Source organism: Crassostrea angulata, chromosome 9 (genome assembly GCF_025612915.1).
Source record: "Crassostrea angulata isolate pt1a10 chromosome 9, ASM2561291v2, whole genome shotgun sequence".
In the NCBI taxonomy this organism is placed as follows: Eukaryota; Metazoa; Mollusca; class Bivalvia; order Ostreida; family Ostreidae; genus Magallana; species Magallana angulata.
In genome coordinates, this window is record NC_069119.1 from 33,525,936 (window position 1) to 33,550,388 (window position 24,453).

Here is a 24,453-nt window from a genome sequence, read left to right on the forward strand (position 1 = left end):
TTCACAAACATATTAATATTAGACTCCACTAATCCACATATCAGAATATCACGTAATATACACAGAATTCCGCCTAAACTGAGCACTGTTATGGGAGCTGCCGATTACCGGCGCTAACCGTACAACAAACCGGAAAAGACTTCTTCCTTAATTACAAACACAATGGTTTTCCCAATCATAATAGCGGTAATTTACCGACAGTGTTACTGAATATGATCTTACAATAATATTTTAAACAGGGATCTGACCAGGTGTCCAGGACGTTAAATAATAAATGGAATACTGAATCTTTGAAGATGAGGAGTACATGAATCTAACACCGTAAAGGGTAGAATCTGTGGGTACTGAATTTGGCGGGACTTGCGTGTATATAGTGAATAAAGTTGGTAACGCATGCATATTAATGACTTAAAAGTCATCTGTCATTGGTGAATTAGACATATAAGAAAAACCATGTTACTTATCACAACATTCACACCTGCACTCATTCATATATACAACAATGCGTTTTATCAGCAACGCGCGCTGATGAACATTAAATCATTAAATAAATATATATGAATTATGAATCTCCCCTGCTAAGGAAAATGCCTCCTGACATTTTTTTTTACAATTATTTAATGATAATAATAAAATTGCAAAATTACACGCAATTTGATCAAAGTTACACCTGAAATCAGACTTTATAAAACTGAAATCAAACTCTATTTGACAATCTCTCCTGAATACACTACACAAAATACACAGGAGTTATTTAATGACTCAGCCACTCACCATACCTATTTGGTGGCCTACTCTGTCTGGTAGACCTTCGCAGAATTGGTGATTCTCTCGCAGAAAAAGAGTCAACAGACACATTACGATTTATCGTTGAAGGACTGTAAGAATTACCTGCATCAAATATGGACCTAGGAGTTTTTGAGAATACATAGAACTAAGGGGTGAATACCTGACAATACCTGGTGCAACATTTACCCGTCTCTGAGGTATAAAATAAACGTTACAACCATCAGATGATCAAGAATCTGAATCCTCTGACTCAGACTCAGAACTAGATTGAAACGAAGCAATATCATCAACCCTAGAAGATTTGCATATGAGGTTCTCTGGTTGTTGGCACGCTTTGGATTGATTACTGTGTTTGGGCAAAGTTGGGCTAGGTTTGCTGTGATCAGATAATTTGGGAATATATAAAATGGGTAGTAGCATATTTCTATGCAATGTCTTAGTTTTTTCATTCCCAAACTCTTTCCTAACCTAAAACACTGGGATGTCGGAATTGGGCTGATTTATAACTTTATATGTATCTCTGGCCCACTTATCTGCCAGTTTGTTTTTCCCTTTAAACGAACATTTCTAATGAGAACACGGTCTCCGACAAGAACGGTACCCTTCCTTACCTTGGAGTCTTAGTGCGATTTATAGCGGTGAGCAATTTTATCTGCTTCACGAGAAGCTATCATGTATGAGAAATCTAACCGCTTTTGGAGTTTTTTTGCATAGTTGTCATGACTACGCATTTGTTCCGTGTCAGAGTCTAACCTGAGGTAGGCATCGATTGCCAGACGTGGATGCCTGCCAAATATGAGATAACATGGCGTATATCCTTACTATCATGCCTTTTAGCGTTGTATGCATGCACAAGAGTACTTACATACGCTTTTCAATCTTCTTTTTGCTTATCTTCTAGAGTACCTAGCATTTTTATTGAAGTTTGGTTGAATCTTTCAACCATCCCGTTCCCCATCGGCTGATAAGACGTCGTTCGTGATTGCTGCACTCCTGCTAGTCTACACAGGTCCTTAGTACCTTGATCACTATAATGGATGCAGCAACGCGCCAATCGATCCACCATCAGAACAATGCTGATTTAAATGTCTTCTCTCTCTGATATGAATAAACACAACCCAAGAAGGTTCAGTCTGATTTATCCGGATTTCGATTATTTATAGGCATTTAAAAATCCTCATATTTTTAAACTGTATGCTAATTTTGGTAAATTTAAGCGTGCGTATAAATCAGAAGTATACATCAATGCTTAACAACTAGAGGGAAAAGGAATTTGGTGATATTTTCAACATAAAACGGCACTGAAAAAGGGCCCATTCTCTATAGCTTAAGTGCAATTGTTCTTTATTATATAGTTCTTTAGTGCATATGATATTGTTAATATTGCAAGGAATCTTAAAGCTAAACGAGATGTGTTTTTTTAGTCCCCCATTTTGGTAAGATCAGTAAGACAAGAAATTTATTCAATCATCTACATGTATATGATCTTTTTTGTTCAAAGTAATTTTTAGTTTTGCCCCAGCGGAAATGATTGAACGATATTGTATAGTTGTCCACGATCCTCTTAGCAACTCATTTTTTTTTTATATAGATAGAATATTAGATAGTTCTGCGACCCTAATCTCGTTTACTCATCAAATTTATGGTTCAGAAAAACAGGATAACACAGGCTTATTGCTGCTTTTTATTAATACTTTCTTTCTTTTAAATTTTGGATGTTTTTTTAATTAAGGAATGAATTCATTATTTATTTGTTTTATACGATATAAAATGGTCTGGGACAGTTTACGCTTTATAAGCCGCGAAGGGGTTTACAAAAAAGCGTTAACTGTTTAAAACTATTTGATATCGTATAGAACTAATAAATATTGAATTCATTGCTGATAATTAAATTTTTTTACTATTCATTAAAAAAAAAAATGTCATTTGACCTTTAAAATGACGTAAAATTAAACAAAATACGTTTTTGACGTTAGTCTTACTATGACGTATGCGACATTCTTTATACGATGTAAATTAATTTTTTGGCCATTCAGAGAGCGCGTTACAACCAGAACTAAATAATTTGTATATAATTGCTAAATTTAGATATAAAAAACAAACAATGTTAAAGACACAAAATAATTTGAAACAGGTAGTACTGAATGGTAAATTTCTTTTTCTCCATATAAAATCTCTCTCTCTCTCTTTCTCTCTCTCTCTCTCTCTCTCTCTCTCTCTCTCTCTCTCTCTCTCTCTCTCTCTCTCTCTCTCTCTCTCTCTCTCTCTCTCTAATGATGTGTAACACTTGCGTACTTGCGTATAGGCAGCTACGCGCCTGATTTGAGAAATGTTTTCAGTTTTTGATGTATAGATCTATCGGGATATAAAAACGTGTTGGTCACGTGATCAAATCTCATAAAGCCCGAAGGGCTTGATAAAAGATTTCCTCGGACATTATACAGTCATTCCAATTTCGTTTACGGAACAAAACGGGCAGAGAAGCAGAAGGATTCAAATTTGACCGTAAATGGACTAGACACGAAAGTTTATTTTCTGCAATATTAAAAATCATAGTGTCTGAATTTTTTAATCGTGCTGAGACAATCATCCATTCCCATGTGTTATTCATGTGGGAGAAGCTGCGAAAATAGAAGATCATGATTGTCCATTACTTGTACAGGTGGTCTTCGAGTTTTCTGTTTAGATGCAATATTGTTCTTTCATACCAAAAACCCAAAGTGAGAAATTTCGTCTGTATGTATAGCTATATTGAATACAATTGATGTTCTACAACTTTCTATGAACTTTTAACAAAGAAAAACCATGTGTATGCATTCGCACACTACTGCACTATTTATTATGGTGTTCCTTTGTATGACTATGAAGCCACTTAGTTCGACATTCTCGCTTTCGCCTATCGGGCAAAGATGCGAGAGTGCGAAGTTGCAAAGGGAAAAGTTCGAAGGTGCGAGGACAAAGGAGTTGAAGTGCGAAGATATGACGGCAAAGAGTGAAGAAGCGAAGGTGCGCAGTTGCAAAGGCAAAGAAGCGATACTTCTATATCGCTTATTTGCTTCGCAACTGTGCACTTTCGTCGTCGCAACTTCACAATTTCGCCTTCACATTTTTTTCTCTACATAATTTGATGCAGGTACCGTACTTGTCCGAGATTTGCCGAAGGTGCTATGGTGTTATTGCGCTAAATGCAGTGTGGCGGCCATCTTGCCTACTATAAATTAAAGTTCAGTATTATTTTACCGGGTTATGTCATACCGGGTATCTTTTTACAGTGCTGGATAAGCCTTATTATTATGTACTCCATATAAAATGTAATGCCCGCTCTAATGGGCGTGTGTCTTTCCAGACTTCTGTCACTGTCCAGAGTGAATCTGCCCAAATGGTTCAATGCTATGGTTTAAACAATAAAAGAAAGAAGAATTTTATTAAAGGGCAAAGTCTTTAAATTCTTAAAAAATGACGATAAAGAGCTCTATACACATTTGAAGGCGAAAACAAAGAGCGAAGGTGCAACAGTAAGAGTTCGAAGGCAAAGAAGCGATAACAGTATCACAACTTTGCACTTTCGCACTTGCATCTTCACGCATCGTCGTACCGTCGCACTCTACATCCTCGCCTAAAACTCAAAAAAGGTCGAAACTTGAACATCATACTTTTTATATTGACATACACTACTGAAACATAGTCAAATGTTGACACACTTTCAAAGAATTTCTCCACTGCTACAGCTGGACTTGACAATATTCTGAAAGGTGTTTATGACAGTCCAGTGTTTCTGAAATGAGAATGAATGCAACGTGAGAGAAAGTTGAAATGTACAAGTAGATTTCAAGATCCCAGTTCAATCCAAGACTACGCCGACTTTGTTCTGACGACTATTCTCCAATTTCTGTATCAATTCTTCGAAAGCTAAGTTAGTCATGAAAACACTCTTAGCAAGATGAATTTATCCCAGACCTTGATAACACAATTCGTCGTTTTGAAAAAGGTCAATGGTCCACTCTTCAGTAAAACTGAGACAATGGCGTCCTCAACATAAAAGGGATCTAAGATGTCTTCTATAATTATAAAAGCGTAACTAGTGACGCTTGCCTGGCAGGTTATAGTATGCTATTAAATAATTATATGCACTCTTTCTCGATATTCACTAATGCACATGTCATATCTTTTTCAAAGTTAATGCCTCTATAACATTGCATTCTGAGGAGGTTCTGATATGGTCTTTCCTGACTGCAAGTGAGGGAAACATCTTCAATTTGTCAGCAATAATCCCAATCTGTTCAGAGTGAAAGCGAAAACGAATTAGAAATCCTTTTAAGCTATGTTTAAGATCAAGTCTTGACAACAACCCACTATTTATTAAGGTCCATTCGAATACTGCGAAGAGGTTGAACACATATCCTGCTGTCCAAGCTTGTGAGGATGGAATACTGTAGATTCCTTATTTTACGCGAGTACTTAATTCCGCGATTCAACGATTTACCATCAAATCGCGAGAACATAAAATCGCGAATGCCGAAATTTTATCTTACTTTCATGTTGTTTACCTGTTTCCCAAAATTAAAAGCGAGATTTTAAAATTTGCGAGACGGACTTCTCGCGATTTTACGCGGATATTAATTCCTCGCGTTTAATTAGGAATTTACAGTATACTAACCATTTGAAGATAGTAACATTCATCTCCAGATTACAGTGATTTTGTTTTTTATTTAGTAAAACACAGTTTCATCGATATTCGTGGACATCACGTTCCATGGACTAGTGAAAATGACATGCCGTTTCAAGGATACATTTATTCCTGACAAATGATTTAACAGTATGTTATTTGATATTGCATTCCAATGAACTGCTTGGTAGTGTCCTTTCTGATATATTTCATTTTATCAAATCAAATATATCAGAAAGGACAGTAGTTTAATGCGACGAGCACAAATTGGACGCAGTGTACACAAATGTTAATTTTCATTCTCGTTTAGTTTTGCCTTCATTAAGCGTGATGATTGGCTATTCTAAACCGAATGTTCAAATGATGTTTTGGTTTAATCTTCATGAAGACATCAGATGAAAAAATTGAAGCATATAGGACATGAGATACAAGAGGCGAAGAGCAAATTCGGACACCTAAGTATGTACGAAAATACTTCATAAACACCGCTTCAAATGGAAAGAAGGATCTCGGCGTTCTTTACCTGTTCTTCTGATTGCAGATAAGTCCAGGGATTCGTTTAAAAGAGTAAATTAAACTAAAAATTTGAATCCGTCATGTTATGTGCTATTCTTGAAAAATATGTCATTTTGTATTCCTGTGTGTTTTGAAAGCTTCTTTCTAGAATTGGTTTACTTTGGAGGTCTGATAATCATTCACTTTTAACTTCTAATAGTATTGAAGAATTCTTGAATTTTATTTTCACTTTTGAATGTAGTACGACAGAATTTGAACAAGTGTTATGCACTCTTTTATGCACTCTATATGGATGATAATATACGTGTTCGATGTGCACATGAAATAAGGCAGCCATACATTTTTATACATACAATACGGATACCTTGAAAATGATTTTATAGAATGTACTCTAATTCATTTTCTTTTATTTGTAATTACCATTAATGATATTTCTTCTTACAAGCAAGTTTTTAATTGCTATGTTCAAATCATGCATTTAGCAGTTTAGAAGTCCGTGCCAGCTAGAAGTCCGTGCCACCTGAATGCCTCAATCTGAAAGCAACCGACTGCAACCTTCTCGACCGGTATACATTTATATACCCCAGTGGAAACTGAGGAAAGATCGAAACTTATATAGCGACCAGATATTTTTATGAATTCATGCCAGCATTAAGGAGAGTTGGTGACAGCGGATCGGAACTTAATCATAAAAACGTAGTAAGAATTAAACAGTTTGAATAGTATTTCATGAATATTGTGTTTAAGAACCTCCATGCGAAGATTAGTCTCTTTGAAAGCAGTTAAATTACTTTTTAATCAATCAAATTGATTACAAAAAGGTCGCTCATACTCTTCTTTTTTTACCAAACATATTTTCAGCAAACTGGTGAAAACGTTAGTGAACTGAAAAAGGGGAAAGCTTTGCTGTAAATTGAGTACAGAGTCATGATATTGAAAAGCAACAAAGTGAAACAATGTATAATGCAAAATCTTCTTTAAGTCAAATCAGTTGGTATAACAAGTTAGAGAGCTTAATTGTACATACATTATAGTACATAAATTAAACAAAAAGCACTATAATGATATTTTTATACTGACTGACACGTTGTATCAGGTCTGATTTTCTAGTCTATTTTTGCTAAGATATTTACGAGAATAAAGTTGGCAGTAAATGCTTGAATTAAATGAATTAGAGTGTTTATGTTTTTACACCAACGCAATGGATTTGACTAAAAATAAGTTTGAAAAAGAATTACAAAATCACAGTTTACAAAGAATCAAGGGTTTAAGAAGAAAAATCATACAACTTGAGGTCTGCATAGTTTAATCCATAAAGCTTTATGTTGATAAGCTATTATAATTTACGCACAGTGTATACTCGTTTTCGGTCATAAGCAATATTGACCTACAAAATTGCAGGTAATAAATATCAGGTAATAATCAACCGTTCTTTGATCACTGATCTTTTTTCCTTTTTTAGTGGAGGATCCAGGAATTATTAGGTTAGATTTTTTTTCACGAATCCAAGGATCAATGTGTTGTTTAACTTCCTGTCTTTTCATATTGTCACATTCATTCATTTTAACTATACATACTGATAAAAAAACTTTCATTCAACTACCAAAACAGGAATGATTAATAAGAAAAGAACTACTTAAGATAAATAATTTACTGTGTAGTAGTTTTATTAAGTTCAGTGTTACTAGTTCCATTGAGACACACGTCCACAACATGATGGAATATATATGGTACAGAGAATAATGTTTTTTAATTAAACCAATTTATATTCTTAGGTAAACCAAATCACGTGTTAAGACAGTTTGTTTACTTGTTTACATGTCACGAATCGTGTTAAGGATAAGTTTCATGATCTCATTTTGGTAATGATATAAAGGTTATGTATAATCCTGTGTATATAAACAGGCATATTTTATTTACTCATAATATTGAATTTTCTTTATTATACCTGTATTGAACTCAGCCACAAAGAGGTTGTCTTTGGTGTCCACACACAAACTTAATGGCCACTGTAAATCACAGTTGTCAATGTATCGAAGGAACTGTCCGTCCTGGTCCAGGATGTGGATACAGTTGTTGAAGCAGTCTGCAATCAGGATCCTACTCTGGCTGTCTGTAGTGATTCCGGCTGGTTCGAAAGCTGGTTTGGTTAAAGAGAGAGGAATCGTGTAGGTAAATCGGAGTTTTCCAGCCTGATTAACCACCACTACTGCTCGGGCTCCTATGTCTGACACACATATATCTAAGTTCGTGTTCTCACAAATATATTTAGTCTTAACAAATATGCTATACATATTAGTAAATTCAGCAAATGAATAAAGAGGCTGTCCTTTTTCATTGTGCTGAATAGTTTGTACCTCTGTGGAGCCATAGTAACTCACTACTTTTGTTTGTTTCTCATCATAATTGTCCATGACAACCAGGAAGTAATCAGAGGCAGTACAACAGAAATTTCGAGGTTTCCATTCCTGTATTCTGATTACTGTTTGTATCTGTGTATCTTTCACGATGCTCACAGATCTATCATGAAAATCAGCAGAGGCTAAATCCCCACTCATCGTCACTGCTATGTCCTCTTGACAGTTACCATACATAACACTGATTGACTTTACTTGTTCTCTTTGAAGATTGAAGAGTCTAATCATATTATTTGCACCACATGTCCATATTTCGTCATTGCTCTGACAGTGCACGCTGCCAATTCTCTTAGAACGTCCATATACAGTGTTTATATCTGTCAACACCCTCGGTCCGTTAGTGAACGTCTTTTGTTGTAGAGACAACTTGGCGCATGCGGCATCAATTGTGTAACCATGTTCTTCTGTTTTGATAGATGACGCTGACAGAGAATCGAAAGGTTTAAAAAACTGGTCCAGATCTGTGCTCAGTATAAGAGGGGTAAAACTTGGAAAGAAAACCGTGAGTTTAGGCGGCAATCTTCTAAATTCAGTATTCCTGGATTCGTAGCCAGAGACAAGACTGATATCATTAGAGTACAATAATTTTTTCAGGTTGGCAATGCTCTCCGTGATTTCAGAAATGATGCGTACTATTTCATTTTTTTGTTTATTTAGGACAGCCAGGTGTTTGGAGCCTATTTCGCTTGGGTTAGATTTTAGGCATTTCATAACAATGTCTATGTCTATGTGCAACTCTTCTCCATATTCATTGATTGTTGTTCTTAATTTTTGGGAGTTTTCATTCAGATAAGCTTTTTGAGCTTTTATTTTGAGACAATCTCATAATATTTCGGCAAAATAGATTTTTCCAAATCTTGTAAATCTTTCTGCAATACATGTTTTTTGCTTTCTATACTTTCCGAAATCTCCACTACATTATGATGTTGATGTCCTTTAGAGGAAACACAGAGTGTACAGATGGGAAAGTAGCAATATTCACAGTAACTTTCACAAAAGTTTGATGAATGGTTTTGACATTTAGGAATATTCCTCTGGTACTTGAATGGCACCACTATGTGTTCTTTGGTTTTATCAGATAGATGATGACTCTCACAGGCTTTACACAGATGTATGTTACAAATGACACAGTGCAAAAGAGGAACCGATATCTCGCAGAGATGGCACCGTATCACATCTTGGAGGCTGGACTCAGGGTCCATTATAAGACAGTTTTTACACAGCTATAGAAATCCTGAAATTGCAAGAATAGTATTTCTCGGATTAGTATGTATACGTTTTCCAGAATAAGTTAGCTTGGTGACTTATTCTAAGATAAGTATAGCATAACACTTTTAAAATTGTGATTTTTACTTCACTTTTTATAACATAAAGGCAACGTTTGTGACGTACAAAGGTGTTTACATAAGTCTGCTAAATTATTTTGATAATGGTTATATGTTAACAATAAATCTTCATTATAAAATTTAGTTATATATTGGCTTTAGGAGAGTTTATAGCTGTTTCACATCTTTTAAAACATTAATTGTATTGATAAAATCGCTGATTCTTGATCTGTCTTATATTAGTGATCTTTCGTTCAATCTTAATTATAATGTTTTAACGTCTATTTGAAAAAGAGGTGATAAATTGTTGTTCCTTGTTATCATTTAAATTCATTTTTACTGGCATCTTGTAAAGAAATTATTATTAAAATCAATAACAACAAACCTTAATCCAACATGTCGAGTCCAGGAAGAATAAGTATACTTCCTGGCCCATTGTTGCCCGTGACAAAATGCGTGTTTTCGCTTAGTTGTCAAGTAAGTATTGCGTATTACTTTTTTTCTTGGCGTGAAGCAGATAAATGTACCCAGGGATAGTTTCGGATAAAGTATTTTTGTAAAACTCAGAATTGAAATGTTTGAAGATGTGTGCGTGTTCCCAATTTTCATGAAATGACTTTAAATACCTATTAGAGTTAAGTACAATGAAAATCATAAATAAAATAGAAAACTTGCAGCTATGACTATTTGGTTGACTTTACACAGTAAAATTGCAAGTTACACACGGACGGAAGATATGATAACGCAGATAGTAAGTGGATTGGGGATAGAAAAGAGCTGCCATATGTATACGTTACGAATTGGCAACTCTTTAGAAGGAACAAGTTAAGGAAGACAAAAAAAAGGTTGCAGAATGGGGGAAGGGTTAATGTGAAAGACAACCCCTAGTAAACTGACAAAAATTGAATTTCGGAATTTTTTTTTAAATGTATGTACTTAATGTTTGTATCTATATGTATTCTTATATAATCTATTTTTATCTGAGATATGCATCATTGTTTATGGTAAGCGTACATTGTTTGCCACCAATACCCAATCAACATTTGAAACATTGGGTACATTTTTCTCCTTCAGCTGGTCAATGAATGTTGTTTTTGTTGAAAACTCTCTCTCTCTCTCTCTCTCTCTCTCTGTGAAAAGAGAAAAATGAACCTAATTACAATCATATGTACTAATTACAATCATATATACTTTTAGAAAAAATGAAAAAGTCCAGTTAGCCTTCCCCATTATAAACTAAAGTTGTTTACCATGTGAACTCGATTAACCGCCCATGACTGTACTCCATGTGTCATGCGACTTTAATATCGGCAAGCGTGTTCGATGTGATTTCTATGATAATAATTTTCATCTACTGTGGAATCTTTTTTATTCATGGTGGTTAATGTTCGGGGGTAGCCCAAATTTTCCTGGATGTGGAGACGTAATTTCGTTGGTAGCAAGTTCTGTTTCGTTAATATATAATAGTTAACAAATGTTTGTATAACGTTCGTGGTATGTTAATTCGTGGGCAAGGGTAACCCACGAAACTCACGAACAATGATGATTCCACACTATGCAATTAATTCATTATTTGTAATTTGTATTTCCAATGGACGTTATTTGTGATTTCTGGAGTTTTCCTTAATTGGTTTTGGCAAGAAACAAAGTCACGTGATATGTAAACGAGTCTTGACCGATCTGCTTAAATAACATGGTCACAAATTTGGTCAAAAATTATTTTTCCGATTTTAATGTTAACAATGCTTCTGTAAGGCATGTTTAACCTGCAACTACAATTTGAATGTCATTCGCTGAGTTATAAGGGATATATTGAGTTAACATAAGATTAAAAATGACTGTTGACGGATAAAACACCATCAACATATCTAAATATAGAGTAGTCTAGAAGTCCACAACAAGTGTTTTATTCTTTTCTTGCAGGATCTTTGTGAAGCTATATAATCCATTTTAAATATGCTAAATCAAATTTAATTTGTTTATTGGAGATATTAAAAATGTCCAAAACCGATTTATGATTTTGAAGCATTTCATGTTTGGAAAGGCTGCTATTAGTGTAAGTAGGATAACCACATGTAGGTTTAATGAATCAAAGGAAACATGGTGTACATAATTGGTTTAGGTATAACACTAGGTACGGCTTTTCCTAATGGTTGCAACGATAATGTTGAACGTCTGGGGAATCTTTCAAGTCCACAATGTAACAATGTAAGTGTCATAGGACTTTTTAACAATCCATAGAGACCTAGGCGTAGTCATGGACATGAAAAGCCGTACCTAGTGTTCTTATCCATAGTTCTCGTTGCCTACAGAATGACATACTCAGCGATTGGCTATTGGTATGATGGTAATTTTTTTTTCTAGAATTCTAACTTTCACAGACAAAACTGAATGATCAGGGAAATTAAAGTGTTTTTATGAAAGCTGCTGACCGCCGTTATTGATTTGAAATCTATGAACTGGTTTTTGTTTGTTAAGTGAACCTTGTGGTTCATCAACATAGGTAAGTTTAAAAGGATGCAATCAATTCTGTAGACAACATTAGAAAATTTACAGTTAGGAGTTTCCCCACATTTTTGGTATTGCAATATTTTCAAGTTAGATTGCTTGTAAAGGGGTTCTTGTGCTGAAAGCTCCAACTAACATAACATGTTTCTGGTGTTACTTCCCGCCAACGCCCACTCCCCGGCGGCCGAGGGCTGGATACCCATGCAGGCAATAGAGCCCAAAGATCAAAACTCAATTCAATAATAATCTTAATGTTTTAATGACACCTCGAAAATAAACTTTATGACATCGAATTTGCTACAATTCTTGACCATTATATTAAGCAACAAACATGATGTATATATAGAATTTTTGTAAATTGATTGTATAGGACTGTAAACACTATTCACAAGTTTAAAACCGACAATATTATATCATAAAGATGATACATGTTCATTTTATCTATATTAGCATCAACTTTCAACATCAGATTCCCATGAATATTATAATTCAGATATATATGTTTAAAAATGTTTGCTTTGTTTAAAGCAGTTCACTTTTTTTTTTACATCTTCTGTTGTAACAAATGATTAGAGTGGAGAAAATAACAAGAATAGAAATTTGTATAAATGGAATGTAAAATATTTATTGTTTATGGAAAAGGAGAGTGCTCAATCAACACAACCAAATCATGAATCATGAATTTTTTTTAGAGTACATTGTATAGAAAACATAAAATAGTGTCGGTTTTTAAAATTGTTGTAGTAGCTAGGAAAATAAGCTTCAAGACGTACATTTAACATCTATACATCAATGTCAGATTAATCAGTTGATACATGCATTGATCTATACTTTGAAATTATTTAATCAAAATACTAACGAATTAATGATATACAGATTGTACAGAGAACCAGTATTCTATAAACGATGCAATATCAAATAAGATTTAAACGTCAGAACAAGTAGTATACATTACACATCATATAAAAAATCTATGGGGTTAAGAATATAACGAATACGCATTAAAGATGCTTGGTCCGATTTTTTTGTAATTACAGTATCAACACTTTTTCCATACAAATCATTTATCTTAGAAAGTTATGGACTTTCTCCTATTTACACCAGCAGAATCAGTCTCCTTTCAAAGTTAGAAATATTCACAGTAAATAAAAATAATTTCTCTTTGGGCAAACAAAAAACAAAACAAATTGCATCACGGGAATGTTTAGAAAAGGAAACCGCTTGGTTTCGTTCCCTGAATGATTGTGGTTATTCAACCTGCATGCAATGCATTGATTGTAAAGAAAGCAGACTTTGGAAATATTATAGCGAAAAAAACGTACACATGTTTATTTGTAATTTGTCTGATCATTTCGACCTTTATTTAAAGCGATGTCAAAGTCGTAATACAACCATACCCGTCTCGTCGTCAGGGGGTGCAATTTAACATGAGGCGAAATAACGCGGTACCTTTATTGTTGTTTGTTTTGTTAGCAAATTTTGTACGTATTTTTCTTCATTGAAATTTGGCATAATTAATGGATAAAACTACTGCAATGTCTATTATAATTCATATACTAAGCATAGCCATCGTTTAAAAGCATGCATAAAATTTGATATAAAATCGGACCAAGCAGCTTTAAATAAGAATGAAGTGTACATAAAGCATGTGTTAAGTTTTCACATTAGATTGAGTTGTAACAATTCCGGCAACGGGATTTCAAGTCTCTTCAGTTATGCATAATGGATGTAAACCTCTCTTTATAGCTGTTTACAGTCTCATGAATCGGTTATTAATGGATATCTCTGTATAGCCATTACATGGTTGTATGTTTGCAGCCCTGCCTCTCAAAAACTTTCTAGTTTCGGTTTCTGTGTTTAAATATTCAGGGACCTCGTTGTATGATACGTCCATCTCCTCCATATTTCCCTGATCAACAAAGTACTCCACCATTTTTTGTATCAGATCACCATCTTCTATCTGGTTCCTGTCCAAGAAAACTGTTTTCAGTTTTAGGTTTTCACGTATGCCTTCAAAAATTTTAGCCGCTCCAGTATCTCCGATATTGTTCTGACGAAGGTTTAGACTGCGAAGGCTATGCCATGACGTCACCATGTACTCGCCAATGCAAACTCCATCCCTGTCATTAAGTTGATTTTCTTGCAGGCAAAGATCTGTCAAGGTTGACAAATGTCCTAGTTGGTGGGCAGATTCAAATACAGTCGTAAAGCCAATGTTACACTTCCATAAATTCAAAAGATTCCACGAGTACTTATTGCAACTCATCATTTCAAGAAAGACTTCAGATATATTTATGCTCGGTCCTGGTCCAACTCTTGATGAACCGATAGTATTGCACCCGTAATCAAGGTGTTGGAAATGGCGCATGTTCTTCAAGAGTTTGAAGTATTTTTCTGAAATCCTTTGGGAGAACCCACAATTCCTGACATTCATTTTCTTTAAATTTTTGCCTTTCAGCGATTCAATGATCAACTCAAACCCTTTGTCTGTTATTCTTTTACAATCGCATAAATTGACAACCTCTAGGAATGGAAGATTTCTAAAGAGAATCGCTAACGAGACAGCCCCTTCATAACCTACATCATTTTCATGAACTCTTATTATGCGAAGATTTTGTTTTTCCATCAAAAGACCTGACAGTTCCAAGATTCCAGAACTAGTTATCTTATTGCGTGCAACACTTAACTCTGTAAGTTGGCCAGCTTCTTTGAAATCAAGAGACATTGCATGAATACCTGCATCTCCGAGGTTGCACCCTTCAATTTCTAAGTGCTTCAAATGAGGCAAATATTGCAAACCGATAGGCTGAGGATCTTCTTTGTTCATCAAGATGGTATTGTTCAGCACTAGAGAAGAAAGTTTGCTAAACCTGCAGGCTTTAATAACTTGTCGATAAGCCTCAGGTTCAATATCGGATGTCCCAGACAAATCAAGCTGACAAACGTTTGGAATCAGTTGGAGCCCGGTACATAAATCTTCAACATCCCTTGAGGGCTTCAAACTAGCTCCAGAATATTTGAGGCATAAATGCCCTGGATAAGTGAACGAACTTTTTCTTAGTATCGTAACACAAATATTTGCCAACCGATCCGGTTTTGCATCAACATCAATCTGCATCGCCCCGATCCAAGATAGAACTCTGGCCAGACTAATTAGGCTTCTTATGTCCTGAACAAGCAATGATTTTTTGATTGCTTGAGATGAAAGATCCCAACGTTCTTTGTCGTCAGGACCTTTAACAATTACAAAAGCATCAATCATTTGTTCCTCAATAAGAACCCTCAAAACATCAATTTGGGGTTCGATAGGTTCTTCTTGTAGGTCTACCACGTATATTCTCTCTGCTGGGATAAGGCTTTTTAAGGCAGCTAAGCGATTATTTGAATCTTTATGTTTCATCACAAGATAGTGCAAATAAAGGTATTCCATCTTTACTTTTGAATCGCCATCAAATTCAGTAAGAGGTTTGGTAAGACCATGTGGATTCTTTGCCAACTGAAACACAGGAAGAAACCCAAAAATGTTGATAGCTGAAGAGTCATTGCTCTTAAATATGAAATACTGCTCCAGCGCTGGGCTTTGAAACCTGTACTTTTGATGTGTTTCAGAAAATTCAATGATTCCATCTCTGACAATTTCTTCCCAAGCCTCAACATTCAACTCAGGAGAACCACCAGTATTTGCAGAGGCAATATGAAATTGAATTTTCCCATTCAAAGCTTTAGTTTCAAACAGAATTCTGTCTTGTATTTCAACAGAAGAAAACTGAAATGTAGATCCTAGCCATGAACCTATAGTCCATAGCTCCTTTCCATATTTGTAATTTTTTTCAAATTTTTTAATTTCCTCAAATAACCAGTCCACAAACAAATGGCAACATTTATCTAATGGACCAATAAACATAGCCGCAATTTTCAGATAACGACTCTGCAAAAAGGGATCTTCTAGTAGCCTACTGATGATTGCTGGTAGAGGGAAGTCGATCTTGTCGTAGATTGTCTCGTCGTCCGATATGCTTTTGTCGTATGATCTCTGTATTCCCCGTCCTCTCCATCTAGACTCAAAAGCAGTAATACTCTCGAAAGGTGATGCAGGAATTGATAAATCTGAAAAAATGGTATTCCAAAACTACAGTACGTCTTTACAAAATGTTGCAAACGTCATTATTTGTTCATCTTACTCTTAAAATATTATTATACAATTAAAAATTAAATAATAAAATGCTTAGATTTATTAAAAACAGTGAACGTGGTTTTTTTTAATCTAATCAATGCTATGAAATATATACCTTGAAGGTTTGTTTTAAACAATAAAAGCATAGCAATTGTTAAAATAAAAGTGATTGCATTTATACCTCTGATAGCTTTGAGATTGAGATAACAGAATTGGAAATCAGCTGGACAGATTTCTACATCAAAGTCCAGACTGTCAAAGAAGCTATCATCAATGTCTCCATCCTTTGCTCCATTCTTTTGAGCAACTTGCAAAATGTGATGCCTGCGCTTTTCAGACAACAGGTCTTTTCTAATGGCTTCTATCAAAACCCCTCCAAGGTAGAGCCGCTGTATAGCTTCCAGTGTATCAATAGAATTCACAGATAATATGAGAATCAAGGAGCCTTTTTCAAGCTTTTCAAAAGAAGCATTGATATCTTCAGCCAATTGTAGCACCTTTCGAATTTCATCTAAAGACTTTGCATGTAAAACCTGTTTGCGTACTAATTCTAACACGCGTTCTTTTCGCTTTTTGGTAAAGTCTTCTGTAGAAATGTCCGAGTTTGACTATAAGATGAGAAACAAAAAGTGTAAATGCATAATACTCTAACGATCAAGTTGACATCTTAAAACATATGCACAATCAAAAGAATCTTAGCGATGATTTTGAGTAAGTTGATCATTTTTAGCAAACATCATCTATAGTCTGTCCCAAGATATTTATGCAGCACATTTGGACGATTTTTAATAAATAATACACATACCTGTGAAAGAAGTGCAGTTGAAAAAGTTGAAAAGGATAATTTACAAGATAATTTCATTGACACATTATCATCTTTCACTCGGAAAAATTCACAGGAACAAAAACAGATTCCTATGGAGACTTATAATGGGGAATGTTTACATCTTTTCTCCATTCGGAATACATCGCTCAATTTATCTACGTATCATCAGGGCTTGCTTCAATACAAAATACCCGTAGACATCACATTTTGTTAGAGAATTGTATTGAAACCTGATAAGCTAACATGGGCTTTTCGACTGAGAAATCTTTCATACTTTTGAATGAACATCGTTTAAACCCCGAAGTCTCTAAAAATATCAAGCAATTAAGCCAAATGTGAATCCAGGATATCTTGGGACAGAGTCTATCTATCTATCTATCTATCTATCTATCTATCTATCTATCTATCTATCTATCTATCTATCTATCTATCTATCTATCTATCTATCCATCTATCTATCTATCTATCCATTAAAAGATCTATTAATGCAATTTGATATTATTTTAATATCACTTTTTGGGCATTTTCTGTGATCTTTTTCTTTTGACTTTGAAATACCTTTCTCTCTCACTTACCGCCATGCTAGGTATGCTTGTTTGTAAATCCCACTCATTAAATTCTATTTCTGTTAATTGAACAAAACAAATTAATAAAGCACAGTTCCTCTGTATATCACTTATATCACAGTACCTATAGATTCACTTTTCCTGAATTTCTCCAATTATTAAGTATTTTTGTGACAGTTAAATACTAATGAATATTTTCATATAAGGGTCCTTTATATCACTTCTCTATGAAAACCATACGTTAACTTTGCACTAAGAACTTATATACATTCACTGTGCCTATTTTTAAAGTGTGCCTTATGTACTAACTGCCAGCTATTTGCACTTACTAGAAAGTTTTTCTCCAAGGTCTTGTAGACCACTTCTTTCGCATTTTAAAGCTTCCTGTAGGTCATGCTTCCAATGTGTGTAATTTTTTCGAAAAAGAAACACTAGTTCTTCTGCAGCGGCGAGTCGGCCACTCTGTTGTTGTTTACATTTAACGGCCTCCTGTTAAAGGATAAACTTTCAGAATTACTAAAATGACCCACTTGCAGTTTAATATATTTCAGCCGCAAACTTAACCACATCCATATATATTCCTCATAGATAAACATGTACCTCATCTGCCTCTTTTAAGTCTTATAGAGCATAAACTTTCTTGTCAAATAGTGTGTATAAGATACACACAACCCTAGCCTAGCGATATAGCTTTTTATACTGTGGTTAGTGAGATAGTGTATATAATATTTTTGATTAAATAAAATAGTGTTTGACGAGTATAACATGTTCACCTCATCTTCCTCTTTCAGTCTTGTGAGATATTGAACAAAATCCTCGGGATCAACTCTAGATTTGAAATCAGCAAGAATCTTCTCTATGTCTGATCGTGTACCCCCTCCTTGTTGAGTCAAAACCTCTTCAGATGCATCATTTATAGAGTCTGAAATCCCTGCACAATTGTGTCCATCATTGCACCGGATCGTAATTCGTATCTCTAGTTGAGCTATAACAGTAAAGTAATAATTTTTCACAATGTATATTGGCGACTTTAACCAATACTTGTTTCGTTGACAAATTGTCATTTTGTCTTACAAACTCTGATTTACTTAAACTCACTCATTTTATCCTTGATGTAATTACATAGATGGTCTAAGCCTAACTCTGGGTGATTACAAGCCAACAATAAGTTATACACCCAATTTGGTCGCCTTCGTAGTCTGTCTAACAATTCACCAGCGGCTTTTGACCTTCCATCGTTTTGATACTTTGCTTTGATTCTGTCCTAAAAGTAGTATGATATCAAACATGAAATATATAATAAAAATTATTGAAAATTAATATTTCGTTAGTATTAAAACACAGGAAAAGACTATTGCTACTTAATATAAAATAATGAGAAACAATAAATCAAGAGACGGCTTGATAGACTGATCAACAGCACAGAAATTAGTCTTACCTTTTAAACCTTAGAATGTTAACTACTATTATTTGTTACGTTCACAAACTATATTTTACATGTACGTATTTTTATGAATTTTACACTCTGGCTAGTATTGACTGCCAGATAAGAAAAATTCCCCATGTTTAATATTGTTTTACAAAAGTACACGAAACTTTATTTTCGCTAGAACCTGGTTTTCATATAATTTTAAAAAGCAGTAAACTAAACTTGTCTGCCAGATGATTTTGTTTAAGTTTAATTCATTAAATATTTTTCAAGAAAAATACAACAATATAGTTGGGTATTGTTAAGATCATATCAACCCAAGATAACATCCGCCATGGTCAAGTGGTTGTTATTTTCGATATACAGTGTATTACCAATTACCGGTATATTCACCAATATATGAAATCTTTCCAAAATACTTGAATGCTTTTACACAGAAAAAATATAATGGAATTGTGTCAATTTCATTACAAATACATTGTATTACAATTAGGGTTTGATAACACCTTCATATTTATAAAAAAAGACTTGTAGTGTTTTAACTGAAGAGATTGCTTATTAGTTCGTACGTAATACAGAAAAGATAATTTAAATATTTGTTTCTAATCAAAAGTTGCAATTTCCAAATTAAACATTTCAGACCATTTTTGGATGCAAACCATTGCTTCCTTGCAACTGATGAGCGAATTTTGTTATAAGCATGGTAATTCACATAAACTTAGAAGCCTGCCCGAAATAGTCAAAGTGTAGATTTGGCCCTATTTACTTGAAATGAAATAAGTTTCCTCTAAAGCATTTTCCCAATTACTTTGGATTGAAACAAAAACGAGTAGTGTACTACAATAAAAAAGACATTTTGAATCTAAATCTTTCACACACTCGTCTGAAGTTAAAAAAGTATCATTAATAAAAGAATTTCCCAAAAGAAGATAATTCCATATATATTTACCACTCAAAGAAAAGATTGGTGTGTTTTCAATACTTAAATACATAATGGTAAATATACACATGTATACAAGTTAAACAAAATAAATACTTTTTTATAAAAATAAGAGGATTTATGCTGATTTCGTTCATACACTTTCTAACTATTTTTATGAGGTAATATCATCATGGTTAAACGTTGGTAACCGGATTATAGAGTTTGACAAGTTAAGTTTTTTTAATTAGTTTTTTGTAATTGTTATATTTGATTTATTTTAAATTCTAAAATAAGTAACTACGTGTTTTACATGCTTTTCCGTCCTTTAACAACATCGCTTAATTTGATGGCTAATTTAATGAAAGTTCCGGTGAAAAAAATTAAAATCCACTGAAACGTTTAACCATGTAAAGTGCATTGCAATTGCTCTGCTAGCTTTGTTGGGATAAAGTAACTCACGTATCATTTCATTTGATACCCTTCATGTTTTATCAGATTCAGCATACAATGCAAGGAAGGCGCTTATATATTTTACAAACGATTTCTTTTGATTAAATAAAAAAATTACAAAGGATATTCATTTATTGATAAAATGTTGAACTATTAAATTTTCGTATTTTTTAAATACTTTAAATAGTTTCTTTTACATTATAATCTTTATTCATAAGTTTTTTTTATGTTCATATACGATGATCTCCTTTTTATCGCAGTTCTCATTGTTGAGTTATTTTCATGGAGTATTATTTAGTAATCACATCAGTTACATATGATTGTGCCGTATAATCAACCTTTCAAAACATATGTAAATGAATCACAACGTTACACCCTATCTGAAATTTAAGAAAGTCATACATTAAACAAAAGGATAAAGAAATTCAGGGAAAACAACTGAACTGAACTTTATTTATTTTACAACGATGGATAAGCAAGTTCTTCAACTTATATTAATATCTCTCGTTGGCACGGATGTTAGCGCGTGGGTCATTGGTGCGGGAAGAAGCCGGAGTACCCGGAGAGAACTCACGTGTCCAAGCGAGCGACCGCCATACCCTATTACATACAACCGCTGTTGATCACGGGGATCGAACTCGGGTCGCAGCTGTGAAAAGTGAGTGCATTGTCCACTACGCTACTTGAACACTTAAAACAACTGGAAGAAGTATTTTCTCATTCGTTTTCGTAACATATTGAAGTTATAATGTAATTGGAAATGCAACATAAAAACAACCACACACGACAGGGAAAAATCCCACAGAATACATCTTAGTTGCTAGTTTTACGTACCACGTCATCTTCAGTGAGACAGCTTGCTACCAGATAGTCCGAGAGTGTAAGTGGATCCACAACCTCACGGAATTTCACCTGGATTTCTTTATAAAACCGATACTCTCGTTCCTGTAGCTTTCGATTCTGTTGATCAGCCATTTTGCTACAAAGTCACCGTTCAGCGATCTGTAATGGTAGCATATTAACACATAATCATCATTCACCGATCTGTGATTTTTATTTATCTAATTGAGCAAGAAACCTTTAAGCTTTAATGGTCACCTCAATACAATATACACACATGTACTCCGACATTTCGGGGAATGTCATTTATGCTTTTATCTTATCTTTATTCTTGATTAAAATAAGGCAACGAACCTCCTCTCCCATTCCTGGTATATATCTTTCAACAAGGATTATAAAACTATAAATAGCAAAAAGCTTTAAGGTAATAAAAGTGTATGACCGAATATTGAAAAAAGTTTGACTCTAATGATAAACCTTATTTTACAATGATCTGTTTACTGTGAAAACTGATTTTATATGTTTTGAAAAATGCATAAATTAATTAAATATTTTGAAAGGAACATTGTGCAATTTCTCAAAATGTTCTTTGTATATATGAAGATGAACGAAATAGATTACTTAAATTAATTACTTTTCCGTATCCGACCTATAGCTCCACCACCCTCTGGTGACAATCACAAACTTTGGAAACTGTTATATGTTATATAGCCCTCTTTAAAAAATCAATCCCCGTCAGAGTTATTTTGGTACATCAAGTTTAAGTGTATTTTTAGAGAGATAATTAAGGAATAAGGAAACATTTTTTGAGTATTATGAGGTGATAATTTCGGTCGGGGCGTGATCAAATCCAATAAAACCCGAAGGGATTTATGATAGATTTGATCACGCCCTAACCGAAATTATCACCTCATGATATTCAAAGAATGATTCCTTATTACTTATATTTATATAATTTGAAGCCATTGTACGTACCCTGCTGGCGCCCCAATTATCCGTCATTTGAAGTTATGGGTTTTATAGTACAAAATCGATACATAGTTTTATCACAGGCCAAGAAACTGGGAAATGTAAATATAAGAAAATCAAAATAATTCATGTCGTATAAAAATGGTCTGCCTTATATCCTCTCAATTTACATTCATTTTTATGTCAGCATATCTAAAATAAATAGCTTATTTAGCATATTTTCATGGTTCATATTCATAATTAAGTACCTTACCCCCTCCAGAGACCAAACTGTCAAAGAGCAAGGTCTATCATAATTAATACCTTTGATAGTTTTATTATTTTCCTAAATGTGTATTCGTCTTCCATTCAAATTTAACAGCATTACAAACGACTTTAAAATCGTAATACATTCCAAGATCACATCATTCGCCTAAACTGTAGCAAGACCCACTGTCTTAGGTGTTATAAAACTTGCATTTAAAAAGACAACATTGTTATCTCTCTAAATATAGTGTCAGTTTCTCTTCAGCATAGAAGAAAAAAAATTTTAACTTTATATACATTGTCACTATATGATTTTTTTTAATTTTGCCTATAGGGCGACTGATTAACAAAGATCATAAATTTTACCTTTTATACCCCATATACATTGTACTACATTGGAAAAAAGTGGCCATGTATTTTAAAGCAAAGCACGACGACGGACGAAAATCATTTGGAATAGGTCAACTGAGTGACTCAGGTGTGGTCACCTTAGTGACTTAGGTGACCTTAAAATGCACACTGTATTTGTGTTAGAAATCGTCTTACACGGAACATGAAAAAGTGGATAAATCAACTTTATCGTGGTTCATCTTTTTTGAGACTTACCTCAATTTTCTCCATAAAGCTAAAACGAAAGTTGAAACGCAGAAAAAGTTGGGAATCTCCATTCTAAATTTAACCACATTATAGCATGATATGTAGTCGATCGGTTAACCCCCTATCAATTATGATAGAGATGAAGCGTACTAGTAGTTTTAAACAGTAATGTGCGTCGTGTTTGGCAAGGTAATTTCTTGACTAATGACTTTAAATTCTTCTTCAGGGCCCGTAACCCGTGGTTCTCATGTACAATGAAGCCGCTTTTTACATTAGTTTAAGAAATAAAAAGAAAGATTACTAAATACAGAGAGGAAAGAAATGGTCAATCATTGTAATAAGAAATGAAAATTTTAGTACTCATCAATTAGAGCTTATCCCTTAACAACTATGTACATAAATACCACTTAAAAGCACAACAAATTATCTATAATTATTATAATTTATTATCATTGGTAAGTATAAGTACATGAAGTTGACTGAAATTTGTTTTAGGGAAAGTATCTCAAATTGACATAAACTTTATTATGTTTATGTTCTTGATTGTGTGCTAGTTAAGACACTTAATATGAATTTTTAGAAAAATATTTTTAAAGTAAAATTACAATTCATGGTATATTAAGAAAAAATCTGCTTTACCCGAACTCAGAATCTGAACATCGTCGTAAACTACGCAACGACAAGTTAAATAAACAAAACCATTGTAATTAAAGTTTTTAAAAAGATTTTATAATTACCTATGTTGACTTATTGTCTCTTATTAGTGTAAGCCAAGGGTTGTACCACATGTAGTAACGAAACAGTTGAACAAAACAGCTACAGTTATTGTTTAAAATTAACCATCAGTCGTATAGTGTGTCAGTAAAGTGAAAGGATTGACATGATAAGTTGGTTCCTGATGATTAGTTTAGTGTAAAACTATTGATTTATCACATTTCATTCTGAAGGTTGTGCATCAAGACTAAAGCTTGGAGATCAATACCTGAACATCCGAAATTTTAATGTATACTGTTATAACGGTCCGAAAATTATATTTTAGAATTGCAATTAGTAAAAGTGATTATTAAAGGCTTTATATCTTTTTTTTAGCTTTGAAATGAAAATCATCAAGTACTTGAAATAATCAAAGTAGGTACAATGCTAAGAAATTTATACATACTAGCAATACATGAACTGGACACACTTGATCCAGTTAAAAAAAATTGGTATTCCA

At 33.9% G+C, this 24,453-nt stretch overlaps 2 protein-coding genes across 2 annotated transcripts; both read right to left on the bottom strand.

Annotated features, from left to right (window-relative positions):
- Positions 1–7,643: 7,643 nt before the first annotated feature.
- Positions 7,644–10,183, bottom strand: LOC128163999 (uncharacterized). Its single transcript, XM_052827708.1, has 2 exons — positions 10,099–10,183; positions 7,644–9,622 (listed from the first exon to the last, which is right to left on the bottom strand). Exon 2 carries the CDS (start codon positions 9,097–9,099, stop codon positions 7,888–7,890), a length of 1,212 nt encoding a protein of 403 aa, XP_052683668.1. The 5' UTR covers positions 9,100–9,622; positions 10,099–10,183; the 3' UTR covers positions 7,644–7,887.
- A 2,281-nt stretch (positions 10,184–12,464) lies between these two features.
- On the bottom strand, positions 12,465–23,389 carry LOC128163761 (uncharacterized). The gene is made up of 8 exons (XM_052827411.1): positions 23,250–23,389; positions 21,423–21,590; positions 18,886–19,051; positions 18,561–18,772; positions 18,117–18,276; positions 17,797–17,846; positions 16,577–17,003; positions 12,465–16,328 (listed from the first exon to the last, which is right to left on the bottom strand). Exons 2-8 carry the CDS (start codon positions 21,561–21,563, stop codon positions 13,972–13,974), a joined length of 3,513 nt encoding a protein of 1,170 aa, XP_052683371.1. The 5' UTR covers positions 21,564–21,590; positions 23,250–23,389; the 3' UTR covers positions 12,465–13,971.
- Between the last annotated feature and the right edge of the window lie 1,064 nt (positions 23,390–24,453).

Coding starts and splice junctions, on each gene's coding strand:
- LOC128163999 (XM_052827708.1), bottom strand. CDS start 9,099: ATGAAATGCCTAAAATCTAACCCAAGCGAAATAGGCTCCAAACACCTG.
- LOC128163761 (XM_052827411.1), bottom strand. CDS start 21,563: ATGGCTGATCAACAGAATCGAAAGCTACAGGAACGAGAGTATCGGTTT. Junction 18,277..18,560: donor GACTGAAAGAGGAAGATGAG/GTGAACATGTTA, acceptor ATCCTTTAACAG/GAGGCCGTTAAATGTAAACA. Junction 17,004..17,796: donor CAAGCATACCTAGCATGGCG/GTAAGTGAGAGA, acceptor CTCATCTTATAG/TCAAACTCGGACATTTCTAC.